The sequence below is a fragment of the Cervus elaphus genome, chromosome 5 (genome assembly GCF_910594005.1).
Source record: "Cervus elaphus chromosome 5, mCerEla1.1, whole genome shotgun sequence".
Classification (NCBI taxonomy): Eukaryota; Metazoa; Chordata; class Mammalia; order Artiodactyla; family Cervidae; genus Cervus; species Cervus elaphus.
Window position 1 is genome coordinate 11,590,901 of NC_057819.1, and position 17,049 is coordinate 11,607,949.

Sequence of the window (17,049 nt, forward strand, 5' to 3'; positions counted from 1 at the left end):
ATAGCACTTATTTACTTTACTAAAGTAACAAAAGATTTTAAAAACAAATATAAATCACTTAAAGGCAAAGAAATTCATAATCTATTATTGAAAGATTTATTTTAAGAAAACTTTGTTTTCTTAACATAGAAAGTAGACTAAATTTCAGTCTCTTACCAATTCACCAGATAGCAAACAAACAAAATTTATCAGTTAATCTTAGAAAAGTCTTTTTAATAAATCTTGAAGAACTAGCAGTATTTTTCTAAAGGCATGAGAGTGAAACCATATAAAGCATGTTTAAAATCTAATTAAATTGTAATTGACAAAGTAGCCTGGTCATTGCTATGACTTGTAACACTTTAACATGATAACTAAATAACTGACAACATTTTACCAGGACATATCAGACTTTCATGAATTTCACATAATTTTTAGGATATCTATATCAGTAACATCAACCATACAATATAACCTGAGGAGATTTATCGCTCCTCCAACAATATTTCCCATGCAATTTAACATGTCAAATGAACTCAGGTAGTTTAATAGCTCTTTGGGATGTCTCAGGGGCCCTCTGAAGCATCCCAAAGTCAGCTAGAAGTCAAGCTATTTAGGCAGTTTTGTCAATAAATATCAAAAGGGTTTGTAGTACTCTGTCAGGTAGAATCATATAGATCACTGTGAAATAATATATTTACTTAGCCAAAGTACAAAAGAAGATTTTAAAGGTAAACATAGAACAGATCACTTCAGAGGTAAAGAAACTTAAAATCCATTATCAAAGGCAGTTCATCATCTCAAAGAAAACTTTTATTTATACACAAAACTCTTCCCTTGGAGTGCACTTTTCATCAAACCTTCTTAACACTTTCTGTACCCATTACTTTGTTCTCCCATCCTGAAACCGCCACCTGTAAGTCAGACTTCCTTCCTTTTCCTTCATAAAATGTAACTTCATTCCTCATACCTTCTTTACTGAACACACACGTCTTACTTTCCTTAAGCAACCAAGAATTGACTTTTATATTAGCATTCTATAGATTGGTGAACATAAATACCAGTGACAATTTCTAACAAAATTTTAGCGAACATCTCAGGATGGCATAAAACATTATTCATTTGTAGTCCCAAATCTCTTTAGTTTTTCTGTAAAGGGAAATCAGTGTTTAGTAGTAAATGTTTCAAAATCTTATTTTATTTGGAAATGACCTAATTATTTAATAGACTTCCAATACTTAGTTTAACACAACCCTTAGAAATTCAAGTTACGCCAATCTGGAGAGACTATTGTAGACAGATATTTTTAAAGAATAATTATTCTTAACAGAGTTTGTAAAAAAGTTGAAATAAATAAAAATTTTAAAGGCTTTTCCGATTCTTGCATCCAGGACTAGGGGACTGGAAAAACGGGAAGGATAGGAAGGGCTAAGGAGAGGAAAGAGAGAGGGAAGGGGAGAGAGGTCAATAAAGTCTCTTGTTCCCTACCGGTTGGTCAGGGCACTCTGGTTTTTGTTTTATGTTAGATAGGGAAGAGGCATTTTTCCTTGAGGCAAGGAACGCCAGACCCTGAGAGCACAAGTTGTCACTTGCTCTAGGGCCTTTTTATCTAAATTCATCTGATCTCTGGCTGATTCAAATTCATCAGTGCCTGCCAGGATTTCCTGCACAATATGTTGTGGACCATATTTGCAGTTATCTCTAGCTTGCTTACAGGCCAAATCCTCATATTCAGTTCTCCAAAGTAGATATTGTCCTCCAGATAAACAAGCCTTAGCAATTGTCTTCCAATCATATGCGGTCATCCATCTAGCTGTCAAAGTGTCCAATAATGTTAAAGTATATGGGGCTGTAGCCCCATATGAGGCACAAGCCTGTTTGAGTTCCTTAATCAATTTTATTGGAAGGGGCTCCCAAGAGGGGCCCTCCTCATCCTCTGAATCAAGTAATACAGGAAAGCAAGCCTCAAGATGGGGGTCAAAATCATCTCCAGGTCCTGAAAGCACCCTTCTTTGCAAAAAGTCCAAGGGAGGATCCTTACCCCTATATGGAGGGGGAGGCATGGGGGGTCGAGATCACCCCATGCTTTTTTTTCACCCTGTTCTAAGGATGCTTTAGGAATTTTAAGATTGAATTTTACAGAAGACCTAATTGGAGACGTATCTCTTAAACTTCTAGGGGCCTCTTTGGCAAAAAAGCACCAATCCTCATCAGAATGATAACGAGCTGCTGCTTCTTCTAAATCTTCCTCATCTTGGGGTGAAAGCTGTTTTTCTTTCTCTTCCCCACCTTCTGGATGACTATTGATGTTCCTAGCAGCTAACATTTGTTTTAACTGTTGATAGCTCGGTTTGGGCTCATCATCAACCGTATTTTCTTTAACTTTTACTCTTTCAGATTCATGAGTCGGATCTAAGGTATCTCTAACCATACTCCACAGGGAGAAGGTATCGGTGGGCACCCTCTCTGGTCCATGTAGAGTATAATAATCTCTTAACTGTTTTCCCACCTTTCCCCATGTATTTAAGTTAACAGTGCCTTCTTCTGGGAACCAAGGGCATTGCCCCTGTACAAATGTGAAAAAAGATTGAATGCTGGCTTTTTTTTTACTTTAATACCTCTCTTGTTTAATAGTTGTAATATCACCCCAATAAAAAGTTGCCTTTCTTTCGGCTCACTGTTACCCATTTTTGTTAGTAATTAGAAGAAGAAAAAGGAGAGGATCTTAATTTTAGAAAAGAATGAAGCTGAAACTTACCCACTTTTTTACCCTGCCTTTCTTATGTAGGGGGGCCTATAACGCCCTCGTGGTGTCCTACCTGAAACCTACCCACATTTTTCGCCCTACCTTTCTTATGTAGGGAGGGCCTATAGTGCCCTAGTGGGGTCCTACCCACCCTCCTCACCCTGCCTGTCTTATGCAGGGGGGACCACGGTGCCCTGGTGGGGTCCTAGCTGTCCCAAAAACTGGACAATGAGAGACTTACCTTTGGGTCCCTGTTCGGGCGCCACTTGCCGGGGTCCAGCCCCAGCAGGATCAAGGGTACCCTCAGGATGAACGGCGTCAGCGAGAGGGAGGGAGAGAGAGAGAGAGAGAGAGAGAGAGAGAGAGAGAGAGAGAGAGCAGACCGGGGTGTGCAGCAGAGTCTGACAATGCTTTATTTTTTACCATAGCTTTTATACCCTAAGTTAGTACATTTCTAAGGGGAGGTGAAAGATAAGCATACAAAGTTTAGTTTAATATTACGTCAGTTTTGTCCTTCACGAAACCAGGGTGTTTTCTGCATACTTCTTTGTTCATGAGAGTCTTCTTTCATAGTGGATCTTTGTACATTATCTTCTGGCCTTGGGGCCTACTAACATTTTATGACCTAGGTGAAAGCAAAACTGTTTTCCGTAGTCTATTCTTTATTGTTCTATTTTGCCTTGAGTTTAGCAGAAAACACAAAAGTTGCAGTCTCATGGTACAGCAGGTTGCAACATAGTAGAAATACAATCCTGTTAACGCAAATGTCAGCCTTTTTTGCAAAAGTTCTCAGCTATTTATCTAAAAAGTTTAGCATGCAAAGACTCTGTGGCTCTGATGAGGCAGCCTCTGTTTTAGCACTCTTGATTAAAATTAACAATTATCTTATTGTTTCCACACTAGGGCTAAACTCTTATTTTTCTAAATCCTTAACTATATTAACAATAGTTTTTACTGGACAACCTCAGCACATTAACAGCAATCAAACGTTGATCTAATGACCACTCTTAGAATAATATGTTTTGTATTCTCTAATAGGGCCTTCTCACCCCCCGAAGGGCTCTGTGCCTATCAGGGCCTTTTGTGATCAGGTTCTTTATGCTGTTTATGATTAAGGGGTTGTGAGCAGTCATGTGCATTAGTACACATCTGCCAAACAAGCCAGAGCGCCAGTAAAAGGGTTCTTACTTGAAACATTTCCTTCATTCCTGGCCCCTTCATAGGGAACCAGCGTCCAGGAGATTTATTAATTAGGGTTCTATGTTGGTCTTTATTTAGTGAAAGAGGAGCAGGAGAGCTCTCGGCAGGCAACGCAAAGATCTGCAACAGGACGAACAAGGACAACAGCAAGAGGGGGAGGCTACAGGGTGGGGTAGAGGCCAGGGTCAACCTGGAGGGTCTCTTGTAGCCTGAACAGCCTTGCATTTCAGGTCTTCTCTTCATGACCTTGTCATGGGTGGGATCTCCCATAATGGCTCCCAACAGTGGGGTCTGTTACTGTCCCCATGTCACAGGTGAAAGTGAAACTCTAGCTCAATCATGTTTGACTCTTTGTTAACCCCTGGATCATAAACCTGCCAGGCTCCTCTGTCCATGGAATTCTCCAGGCAAGAATACTGGAGCGGGTTGCCATTTCCTTCTCCAGGGGATCTTCCCAACTGAGGAATTCAAACCAGATCTCCTGCATTGCAGATGGACTCTTCACCATCTGAGCCACTGGGGAATGTCACAGGTGAGGAAGCCAAAGATGCTTAGAGACATTAATCAGTTCAGTTCAGTTCAGTTCAGTTCAGTCGCTCAGTCATGTCCAACTCTTTGCGACCCCATGAATTGCACCATGCCAGGTCTCCCTGTCCATCACCAGCTCCCGGAGTTGACTCAAACTCATGCCTATCGAGTCGGTGATGCCATCCAGCCATCTCATCCTCTGTCGTCCCCTTCTCCTCCTGCCCCCAATCCCTCCCAGCATCAGGGTCTTTTCCCATGAGTCAGCTCTTCGCATCAGGTAGCCAAAGTATTGGAGTTTCAGCTTCAGCATCAGTCCTTCCAATGAACACCCAGGACTGATCTGCTTTAGGATGGACTGGTTGGATCTCCTTGCAGTTCAAGGGACTCTCAAAAGTCTTCTCCAACACCACAGTTCAAAAACATCAATTTTTCAGTGCTCAGCCTTCTTCACAGTCCGACATCCATACATGACCACAGGAAAAACCACAGCCTTGACTAGATGGACCTTTGTTGGCAAAGTAATGTCTCTGCTTTTTAATATGCTGTCTAGGTTGGTCATAACTTTCTTCCAAGGAGTAAGGGTCTTCTAATTTCATGGCTGCAATCACCATCTGCAGTGATTTTGGAGCCCAGAAAAATAAAGTCTGACACTGCTTCCACTGTCTCCCCATCTATTTCCCATGAGGTGATGGGACCAGATGCCATGATCTTAGTTTTCTGAATGTTAAGCTTTAAGCCAACTTTTTCACTCTCCTCTTTCATTTTCATCAAGAGGCTTTCGAGTTCCTCTTCACTCTCTGTCATAAGGGTGGTGTCATCTGCATATCTGAGGTTATTGATATTTCTCCCGGCAATCTTGATTCCACCTTGTGCTTCTTCCAGCCCAGCGTTTCTCATGATGTACTCTGCATATAAGTTAAATAAGCAGGGTAACAATATACAGCCTTGACGTACTCCTTTTCCTATTTGGAACCAGTCTGTTGTTCCATGTCCAGTTCTAACTGTTGCTTCCTGACCTGCATACAGGTTTCTCAAGAGGCAGGTCAGGTGGTCTGGTATTCCCATCTCTCTCAGAATTTTCCACAGTTTATTGTGAACCACACAATCGAAGGCTTTGGCATAGTCAATAAAGCAGAAATAGATGTTTTTCTGGAATGCTCTTGCTTTTTTGATGATCCAGTGGATATTGGCAATTTGATCTCTGGTTCCTCTGCCTTTTCTAAAACCAGCTTGAACATCTGGAAGTTCTCGGTTCATGTATTGCTGAAGCCTAGCTTGGAGAATTTTGAGCATTACTTTACTATCGTGAGAGATGAGTGCAATTGTGTGGTAGTTTGAGCATTCTTTGGGATTTCCTTTCTTAGGCATTGGAATGAAACCTGACCTTTTCCAGTCCTGTGGCCACTGCTGAGTTCTCCAAATTTGCTGGCATATTGAGTGCAAGACTTTCACAGCATCATCTTTCAGGATTTGAAATAGCTCAACTGGAATTCCATCACATCCACTAGCTTTGTTCTTAGTGATGCTTTCTAAGGCCCACTTGACTTCACATTCCAGGATGTCTGGCTCTGGGTCAGTGATCACACCATTGTGATTATCTGGGTCATGAAGATCTTTTTTGTACAGCTCATCTGTGTATTCTTGCCACCTCTTCTTAATATCTTCTGCTTCTGTTAGGTCCATACCATTTCTGTCCTTTATCGAACCAATCTTTGCCTGAAATGTTCCCTTGATAACTCTAATTTTCTTGAAGAGATCTCTACTCTTTCCCATTCTGTTGTTTTCCTCTATTTCTTTGCATTGATCACTGAGGAAGGCTTTCTTATCTCTCCTGGCTATTCTTTGGAACTCTGCGTTCAAATGGGAATATCTTTCCTTTTCTCCTTTGCTTTTCGCTTCTCTTCTTTTCACAGCTATTTGCAAGGCTGCCTCAGACAACCATTTTGTTTTTTTGCATTTCTTTTCCATGGGGATGGTCTTGACCCCTGTCTCCTGCACAATGTCACGAACCTCCATCCATAGTTCATCAGGCTCTCTGTCTATCAGATCTAGTCCCTTAAATCTATTTCTCACTTCCACTGTATAGTCATAAGGGATTTGATTTAGGTCATACCTGAATGGTCTAGTGGTTTTCCCTACTTTCTTCAGTTTAAGTCTGAATTTGGCAATAAGGAGTTCATGATCTGAGCCACAGTCAGCTCCTTATCTTGTTTTTGCTGACTGTATAGAGCTTCTCCATCTTTGGTTGAAAAGAATATAATCAATCTGACTTCGGTGTTGACCATCTGGTGATGTCCATGTGTAGAGTCTTCTCTTGTGTTGTTGGAAGAGGGTGTTTGCTATGACCACTGCGTTCTCTTGGCAAAACTCTATTAGCCTTTTCCCTGCTTCATTCCATACTCCAAGGCCAAATTTGCCTGTTACTCCAGGTGTTTCTTGACTTCCTCCTTCTGTATTCCAGTCCCTTATAATGAAAAGGACATCTTTTTTGGGTGTTAGTTCTAAAAGGTCTTGTAGGTCTTCATAGAACCTTTCAACTTCAGCTTCTTCAGCGTTACTGGTTGGGGTTGGATTACCATGATATTGAATGGTTTGCCTTGGAAACGAACAGAGATCATTCTGTCGTTTTTGAGATTGCATCCAAGTACTGCATTTCGGACTCTTTTGTTGACCATGATGGCTACTCCATTTCTTCTAAGGGATTCCTGCCCACAGTAGTAGATATAATGGTCATCGGAGTTAAATTTACCCATTCCAGTCCATTTTAGTTTGCTGATTCCTAGAATGTCAACATTCACTCTTGCCAGCTCCTGTTTGACCACTTTCAATTTGCCTTGATTCATGGACCTAACATTTCAGGTTCCTATGCAATATTGCTGTTTATAGCATCGGACCTTGCTTCTATCACCAGTCACATCCATAACTGGGTATTGTTTTTGCCTTGGCTCCATCCCTTCATTCTTTCTGGAGTTATTTCTCCATTGATCTCCATTAGCATATTGGGCACCTACTGACCTGGGGAGCTCCTCTTTCAGTATCCTATCACTTTTCTTTCTCATGCTGTTCATGGGGTTCTCATGGCAAGAACACTGAAGTGGTTTGCCATTCCCTTCTCCAGTGGACCACATTCTGTCAGACCTCTCCACCATGACCCGACCATCTTGGGTGGCCCCACACAGCATGGCTTAGTTTCACTGAGTTAGACAGGACTGTAGTCCTGTGATCAGATTGGCTAGTTTTCTGTGATTATGGTTTTAGTGTGTCTGCCCTCTGATGCCTTCTGGCAACACCTACCGTCTTACTTGGGTTTCTCTTACCTTGGACGTGGGGTATCTCTTCAGGGCTGCTCCAGCAAAGCGCAGCTGCTGCTCCTTACCTTGGCGGAGGGGTATCTTCTCACGGCCGCCCCTCCTGACCTTGAACATGGAGTAGTTCCTCTCAGCCCTCCTGCGCCCCGCAGCAGCCGCTCCTTGGAACTGGGGTTGCTCCTCTCGGCCGCAGCCCCTGTCCTAAGGCGTGTGGTAGCTCCTCTTGGCTGCCGCACCTGACCTCGGAGGTGGGGTAGCGCCTCTTAGTCGCAGCCCCTGCCCTCAGGCGTGGGGAAGCTCCTCTCGGCCGCTGCTCCTGAGCTGTTGCAGCCTGACGCTCTCGGTTGCTACCCCTTACCCTGGGCGAGGGGTAGCTCCTCAAGGCCACGCTTGTGCGTGGTCCGTCGCAGCCGGCGCGCTTGTGCGCGGTCCGTCGCAGCCGGTGCACTTCTATTAATAGACTTACCTAAAGCCATGAAGCAAGGAAGTGGTGATCCCCTAGGACCGAACTTCAAATTTGTCTAACATGGGAACCCCCAAACTTAATCACCATGCAGTGGGCTCATGTTTTCCTGTTCAGGTTCAGAGATAAGGGCCCACAAAATTAAGTGAATTTTCCCAGGGCTATAGCCGTGGCCAGTAGCCAGTAGAGAGTTATTCATCATAAACCTAACCAGCAGCTTGGAAATCTGTCCCGCGGAGCGCATTCCGTCCCAATCTCAGACACTATTCAGTCGTCTGTCTCCAAGGCCCAGGGAAACACTGGAGCCTGCTGTCACAGAGCCATCTCCACTGATGAGTTTCAGTCTGTTAGTACTGCCAGTGTTCACGGCTCCACTTCCAGCCCAGGAATCTTCTGCAAGCCGGAAGCCATCCAGGGAACACGGGTTCTCAAAAAGGACAAAAGAGGACTGAGTAATTCTTCAAAAATGGCCATAGGGGGACTTTCTCTTGCAAAAGAGTTGGCCACAACTGAGTGACTAAACAACAACAACAACTGCTTGCTAATCTTGCTTTTTAAGGACAGCGATCTGGTCTCAGACTCATCTTGCCTGGGTCCCAGTATCTAGCTGGAATGAAATAACATCAGGAGGTAGAAATTGTTATCTTCTGTTTAATGAGTTGAAACAGATTTTCCAGTTACAGCAGAGATATAAAAGTTTCCTTTTTAATGAGAAGTACTTAAGAATGAAAGTGTACTTAAAGAAAATAACTGAGTTGATAATAGCACAGCCTGGTCTAGAGATCTGATAGAAATCACAAAGCTGACATTCCAGCGAGAGGGATTTGGGCGCCATGGAGTTGGAACCAGCTGGCATGAAGGTATCTCTTGTTACCCATCACCGCAGCATCAGGCTGCCCTGTGCTCCCCGTGTCATCATCAGTTACATGCTGTGTCTTTGTAATTCGCCGATAATACCTGTCACCTGAGAAACCTGTATGCGTGTCAAGAAGCAACAGTCAGAACCCTCTATGGAACAACTGACTGGTTCAGAATTGAGAAGAGAGTACCACAAGGCTGTTGTCACCCTGTTTATTTCACTTATACGCAGAGCACATAATTCGAAATGCCAGGCTGGCTGAATCACAAGCTAGAATCAAGATTGCCAGGAGAAATATCAATAACCTCAGATATGCAGATGATACCACTCTAATGGCAGAAAATGTTGATATCTGGCAGAAAACAACAAAATTCTGTAAAGCAATTATCCTTCAATTAAAAAATAAATTAATTTTTAAAAACTTAAAAAAGAAAGTGAAGAGGAACTAAAGTGCCTCTTGATGAGGTTGGAAGAAGAGAGTGAAAAAGCCAGCTTAAAACTCAACGTTAAAAAAACTAAGATCATGGCATCTGGTCCTATCACTTCATGGCAGATAGAAGGGGAAAAGGTGGAAGCGGTGACAGATTTCCTCTTCTTGGGCTCTAAAATCACTGCAGATGGTACTGCAGCCATGAAATTAGAAGATCATTGCTTCTTGGCAGGAAAGCTTTGACAAATCTAGACAGTGTGTTAAAAAGCAAAGATATTACTTTGCCAACAGAAGTCTGTATAGTCAAGGCTATGGTTTTTCCAGCAGTCATGCATGGATATGAGAGCTAGACAGTAAAGAAGGCAGAGCACCAAAGAATTGATGTTTTCGAATTGTGGTGCTGGAGAAGACTCTTGAGAGTCCCTTGAACTACACGGAGATCAAACCAGTCAATCCTAAAGGAAATCAACTCTGAATATTCATTGAAGGGACTGATGCTGAAGCTGAAGCTCCAGTACTTTGACCATCTGATGTGAAGAGTTGACTCATTGGAAAAGACCCTGATGCTGAGTAAGATTGAAGACAGAAGAAGAAGAGGACAACAGAGGATGAGCTAGTTGGATGGCTTCACTGATTCAGTGGACATGAACTCTGGCAACCTCCGGGAGATGGTGAGGGCCAGGGAAGCCAGGCATACTGCAGCCCAGGGGGGTCTCGAACAGTCGGACATGACTTGGCAACTGAATAACAGCAGCACCCACAAAAGTTTCCAAAGCATGTGAGCACTTGACTCCAAAATGGAAAAACCAACGAGAGGTGATTCAGAGCTTACCCTGAAATGACTTAGTCTGTCTCCCTCACCTGCTGTTTTTTTTTTTTTTGGCACTCGGCCTGTGGGATCTTAGTTCCCTGACCACTTATCAAACCCAGGCCCCTGGCTGTGAGAGCACTGAGTCCTGAACACTGGACTGCCAAGGAGTTCCTAAGAGTTAGTATTTAAATGGCATTCATTAAAATGAGATGCCCCTCATACCCACCCACACCCAGACATGCACAGACACTCTGTCTCTCTCTCTCTCAAGCTTGTTTTTTCACATCCTTTGACTTCTCCATAGACTAGGGCTGGATTTGAGGGTACTTGTAGGTGCTGGATTTTCTTCTCCTTTTTCTCCCCAGGGAGAAACATACATAATTTACCTCAAACCTTTTTTTTTTTTAAACTCCAAACTGTTCTGAGAGGGAAAGTAATACAACATCCCACAAGCCCATTTGAATGAAAATGAGGTATAATTTGCATGATAAAGATATATTTCCATTTATAAAATTCAGCAGCAGAATTAATGACAAATAAAGGGATGATCCAATTAAAGTCCCCCCTCCATTAACAGTAGTGCTTTACTCTTGGGGCAGGAATCTTAAAAGGAGAGGCTTGTGTTGGAAGCGATTTAAATATTAAGGTTGGTGGCATTAAAAAGGACATGAAGTGATCACATTAGAATTCAAGGAAAAGAAATTCTCCAGTGATTTTTGTCATCAGAAGTCAGACGTGTTTCCCCCAGTCCCAGTTCCACTGACTTTTTCTTGTTCACCCAAATGAGCTGTCAGGAACTGATGGGCATCATCATAATCAAAGAAAACAAGTTTGCCCTTTAAAGCAAAAGAGATAATTTGGCTGAAAGCAAATTGGGAACATTTTCTTCAACACTGCATTCGATGCTGCACTCCAAAGAATTCGACCATTCTGATTTATGCTTGAGAGCTTTGGGGGGCGATGGGGAGACATGCCTTCATGAAACACTTTGTTCACATCCATCCTGTGGCCGGAGGGGGAGGGGGTGCAGATATCCTTCATCCCTAGAGAGGCTGAGGAAGCTCTATGGATATCCCTAAAATGTTATTTTCAGGAAAAGCTTGAAGCAACTCACAAGATTGTTTGAGGAGCAGAAAGCGGGTGGGAATAAAAGAGATGCAAGATGGAGCACCTCCCTTTCAGTCCAGTGGTTAAGACTCCGAGCTCCAAGTGCAGGGGACACGTGTTCAAAATCGGGTCGGATCCCACATGCTACATGGCGTGAAGCCAAAAAAAAAAGAAAAACCAGAGAGAGAGCATTGAACAGATACTTCCTGTTCAACAAAGCAAAGAGTAAACAGAGAGAAGTGGAGGGAGTCCAAGAAACAAGAAACACCTAAAGGGCCAAAGAACAGGAAGAAAGGCAGCCATATCAGGTGCTAGGCAACTGACAACACAACTTCATCCCCGCCTTCTATAGTTGCTGAACTTTCACATACGTCTGTTCCATTATAAATTCTGGGAGGACAGGAAATACCTTGCATCTTTTTTAATATCCCTGGGTGCTCAATAAATACCCAAATGGGTGACCCCTTGGACAATCTTTCTTGCTGGGAGCAGCAGCAGATGTAAGCAGACCACTTAAAGAACACTTTAATCATCAAACAAGCAACATCAAGGCCCCTGCTCAGTGGCAGAGAGGCTGCTGAGAGGAAACAGGCTGGGAGCTCTCAAGGGTGAACACAGATAACTGGGTGGTACGTTGGATGTGGGAGAGGAGGCAGAGTTCGGGTGACACTCAGGTTTCTGGCTTGAGCAATTTGGGTGGCAGAATTGCTGACCATCCAGACAAGGGGTACTGGATAGACAAGGTGAGGAGTGGAGACGTGGTGGGGTCCATCTTCGACACGGTATGTTGGGAGGTCCAGCCGATCCCGGCCATCTGGATCTCCAGGGAGGGGCAGGGTGGTGGGAGATGCAGACTGGGAAACCACTGAAGTCTTGAGCTTAGGATTTCGTTTTCCCCCAGAAAATAATACTTGTTATTTATTGAGCACTCACAATGTCCAGGATCTGTGCCAGAAACTTCCCCTGTGATGATACCTGTCTAATGACTGAGGAAGCCCAGGCTTAGTGGGATTAAATAGCCAGCCCAGGGTCCCACAGCCAGGATATGAAACTCACATGGGGTTGCTGCAAAGCTTAGTACTCTTAGCCATCCAGCCATATAGGCAACACCAATGACTGATTTCTGACTGCTACCATAGGTATTTTTTTTTCCTGAAAGTCTTTTAAGCTTTTAATTTTGTAGTAATTATAGATTTATGGAAAAGTAGCAAAGATAATACAGAGAATTCCCCTGTAACCTTCGTTCAGCTCCCCCAGATGTTAATATCTTACATAACCATGGTTTGTCAAAACTAAGAAATTAAAATTGATACAATGCTAGGAACTAAACTATCAACTTTATTTGCCTATTATCAGTTTTCCTACTAATGTCCTTCTTGTGATCCAGGAGCCACTTCAGTATACTCTGTTGCACCTAGCAAAACAGTTTTTCTTTTTTTAAAAAAGTATTTATTTATTTGGCTGTATGAGGTCTTTGTTGTGACACACAGGATCTTCATCATGGCACTCTGGCTTCTCTCTAGCTGTGGCATGGGCTGAGTTGCCCCCTTGGCATGTGGGATCTTAATTCCCTGACCAGGGATTAAACCTGAGTCCCCTGCATTGGAGTGCGGATTTTTAACCACTGGACCACCAGGGAAGTCCCTGAAACAGTATTTTTTTTTTTTAATATAGTTTTAAACATTGACATATACTTGACCTACAATATTTGTCAGTTTCAGATATATGGGACAGTGGTCCAGTTTCATATATATACACACATATATATACATACACATACATATATACACATACAACTTTTTTTTTTTTTCACATACAACTTTTAAGATTTTTTTCCATTATAAGTTATTACAAGATATTGAATATAGTTCCCTGTTCTGTACAGTAAATCCTTTTTGTTTAGCTATTTTACATACAGTAGTGTGGATCTGTAAATCCCATACTCCTAATTTATCCCCACACCCACCTCCTTCCCCTGTGATAAACGGAAGTTTGTTTTCTGTGTCTATGAGTCTGTTTCTGTAGCAAAACAGTTTTCTAAGTTGTGCTTTGAAGTCGTCGATCATCCCCACCCCGATTTCTAAAATACATTCTTAAAAGCCAATGCAGATACACTGTGCTTGTCCTAGTGCTGTTTGCTCTCTGCACTATTATTTGCTGTCTCTCTTCTGCTCTGTCTCTGGCTGTCCACCCCTGCTGGTTGCATTGCCCAGGCTCCCTTGTCAGCTGGTTTCCCCCTGGATTTGGTCTAGAGGAGGTGCTGGTGTTAGGTTGGAGGACTTGACGAAGGGAGGAGCCAGATTTCCTCCTCTTCTCTCTGCTTTGGGCTGCATTTCCAGCAGAGGCCACAGCTCCACTGGGGCTACAGTGACTCCCGGGCAGGAAATGGCTGTGGCTCCAGCTTCCTCCGGGGGACCCTGATCCCCAGACCCGCCCCTCCTCCTTCTCCTCTGTGGCTTCCGGCCATTGACAATTGCTGGGTGGCTTCCCCTTCCCCTGGTTGGCCACTCAGCTCTTCCATCACCCATGTCACGGGTGTGTGTGCTCAGTCATATCCGACCCTTTCCAACCCCACGGACTGTAGCCCGCCAGGCTCTTCTGTCCATGGGATTCTCCAGGCAAGAATACTGGAGTGGGCTGCCATGCCCTTCTCCAGGGGATCTTCCTGACCCAGGTATCTGACCCACGTCTCCTGATTTGGTAGGCGAATTCTTTACCACTGAGCCACCGGGTAAGCCCAGGGCGTGTTTAAATACTTAGAATGGTGTCTGTATTCCTGCTTGGCCCCTGCCTGACACACGTGCCTGAGACCCACCTCCTCATTTGGTCCCCTTACCCTTGGGGCCCTGACACTGTCATGGAGCTAAAAACTACTTTCCGTGAGAGGTTCTGGGTCAAAGATGCAGAACATCTAAGGCGATCTCTCCACGTCAATAGTTTACAGCTGCTGTGGCCACGCCAGCCATCCCGATGTCAGTGTGACCCTGCTGACTGCCTTCTCCTTCCTTTTTCAGGGTGGCCAGACATAATCAAAGCAAGAGGCCCAGGGAGCCTACCCAAGTCTCAATCTCTCAGGGCGTGCAGAGGCGAAGCTCATAAAATGGCTCTGGACGTCCTCGCCGTGTCCCCCCTCTACCAAGGTCCTGACATCAACAAAATAAGGCTGATAGCCCAGACAACCAAAAAATCCACCACCCCACCTAAAGCCCTGACCCCCGCCAAGACCAAACTCACCACCATCGAGACCAAGAGGATCATGTCCGTCCTGGACGAGACCATCCACAAGGTGGAGCTGGTGAGCCTGCTGTCCCACGCGGCTTCCGAGCCCAAGACTTCGGAGGGGATGCTGGGGCCGGACGTCACCAAGGCTGTGAGGGAACACGAGGACCTCTGCCAGGTCCTCCTGGACCGAGTCAGTTACCTGCAGGAGGAAAAAAGGAAACTGCAGGAGGCAGAAGAGTTCGAGGACGAAGCGTGGTTCCGAGAGCGCCTCTTCGCCATGGACGAGCAGAAATCCCAGCTCCCGCAGCTGATGCAGGAGATCAAAGAATCCACCAAGAACGTCGTGAGACTCCTGCTCAGTAACCCCCAGGCCGCCAGCCTGTTGCAAGCGCAGACCCTGGGCAGGAGTGAGGAAGCCCAGTGTTTTATCAATAGCCTGGTAGAACTCCGAGGTTTCCTATTTGAGAAGTTACTCACCAGTCCCATGGAAGCCAGAGACAAGATCCAGTTCATCCAGGACATCACCCGACGGAATCGGAGGCACCAAGAGATCATCGACACCCTGGAAAATGAACTGGCTGCCTGTGTGAGGAACAGGAATGCGGAGGTATGAATACAAGGTACTGGTCAGATTACAGCGGGAGTCCCGGGGGAGAGGCCCCACGTCTTCTGGCAATTGAGGTTTCTTCCCTCCACGGTTTAAATAGTTGTTTTTATTCATTTGCCCCACAAATATTGTTTTGAGCACTCACCAGGTGCCAGGTCTTACAAATGATGAGTCCACATGGTCCCAGCCTCATGGAGTTCATGAGAGGGAAGGCAGGTCTCAAAGAGCTGATTTAATTACAGTCTTGATAAGTACAAGGAAGGGTTAAGTACAGGGTGCTATAAGAGAGTGTTATAGGAGGCCTGAACTTGGAACTCAGAGACATGGAAGCCATGACTTGAAGAATGAGAGGGTGTAAACCAGGCGGGTGAAATAGACAGGGACCTTCCAGGCCAAGGCTGGATAATAAATATTTAAGACTTTGCTGACAGATCACCTTTGAGGCCTATTCAAGGAATGTGATCTTTGTCCTGAGGGCAGGTGGGAGGGGTGGACGCTCTAGAAGAATTTTTAAGAGGGGAAAAGATAACATGATCCCAACCTAATAACCATCTGGGTACACCTACTGTGTTATTTTATTTTAAAAATCATTTTTGTTCATCTATTTATTTTTGGTGGCCCGAGCTTGGTCTTCGTTGCTGCCTGCGGGCTTTCTCTGATTGCGGCGAGCCAGGGCTCCTCTCTATTTGCCGTGTGCCAGCTTCTCATTGTGGTGGCTTCTCTTGTGAAGAACAAACTCCAGAGCATAGGCTGGGAAGCCGTGGTGCTTGGGCTCAGCTGCCCCACGGCATGTTTGATCCAAGACCAGGGATCAAACACATGTCCCCTGCATTGGCAGGCCGATTCTTCACCACTGGACCACCAGGGAAGTCCTATGTGTTATTTTTTTACATACATTTTCTCACCAACATCTTACAAAGTCCCTGGAGGTGATGTATAAGTATAGGTTTAGCTGCTAAAACAAAGAGACCCCAAATAATAGGGGCTTAGTCAAGCTGGAGACGGATTTCTGTTTAACAGAGAGCCGGCATGGAAGTTCTGCTTCATAAACTTGTCAGGGGCCCAAGTTCCTTCTGGCTGGCTTCCCTGACATCCCCCACATGAGACTTCAAACTGTGGACCCAAGAGGCTGTTCCAGCTTCCCCCAGTCATGTTGTCATTGGTCTAGCCAGCAGGAAAGAGGAAAGCAGAGGAGGGGGCTTTGACCTGCTCTTTTGGGCCACCACCTAGAAGCAGCATTCATACAGTTCTTAGCCAGTGCTAGAGATGCTGGGAAAGTGGTCTGTAGCTGGGGCCAGGCTCCCAGCAAAATATTTTGCTCTACAGCCTTGCCAGGGAGAGCGGGTCCTGGGGGACAGCTGCCACCTTTTCATCGCCCCGTGATCGATGAGAGACCAAGGCCACTCCCTCCCTGCTGCACTGGTTTCCTGACTTGGTCCTGTTCAGCATTCACTAGGGCTTGTTGATGACTACTTGTGTGATGATTTGATTGGGGTCTGGGTCTCCCACAAGAGGACAGGGACCTCGTCTCTCTCAGCCCCCCGCTGTGTCCCCAGCAGACCTGGCATGAAAAGCAGACATGCTAATTATTTGGTGAGTGGAGAGATGACAGGCTCCCGGGAGTTCAGTCAGAGGAGGTCACTCAGAGGTTGGAGGGGTGTGACTTAGGGACAAGGACAAGACCCCACCCTGCCAAGTGTCTTTGCTGATCTCATTCAGGTGGTGGAGAACAACTTGGGGCTGCCAAGTTGGACAGCTCTGGGTGGGCAAACTTCATTTCTGCCAGGTG

General features: G+C 44.9%; 1 protein-coding gene across 4 annotated transcripts in view; it reads left to right on the forward strand.

The window, feature by feature from the left end:
* IQCD (IQ motif containing D) overlaps positions 1-17,049 on the forward strand; it is a 48,334-nt gene that overhangs the window by 24,504 nt on the left and 6,781 nt on the right. Inside the window, exons 1-2 of one of the 4 annotated variants that reach the window (XM_043901701.1) lie at positions 13,961-14,131; positions 14,446-15,260. In XM_043901701.1, coding sequence (XP_043757636.1) covers positions 14,532-15,260 — 729 coding nt within the window. In that variant the 5' untranslated portion in view covers positions 13,961-14,131; positions 14,446-14,531. Of the gene's footprint in view, positions 1-13,960; positions 14,163-14,445; positions 15,261-17,049 lie in introns of those variants that run through there. The other 3 variants (XM_043901698.1, XM_043901700.1, XM_043901699.1) reach the window with 3 other exon arrangements.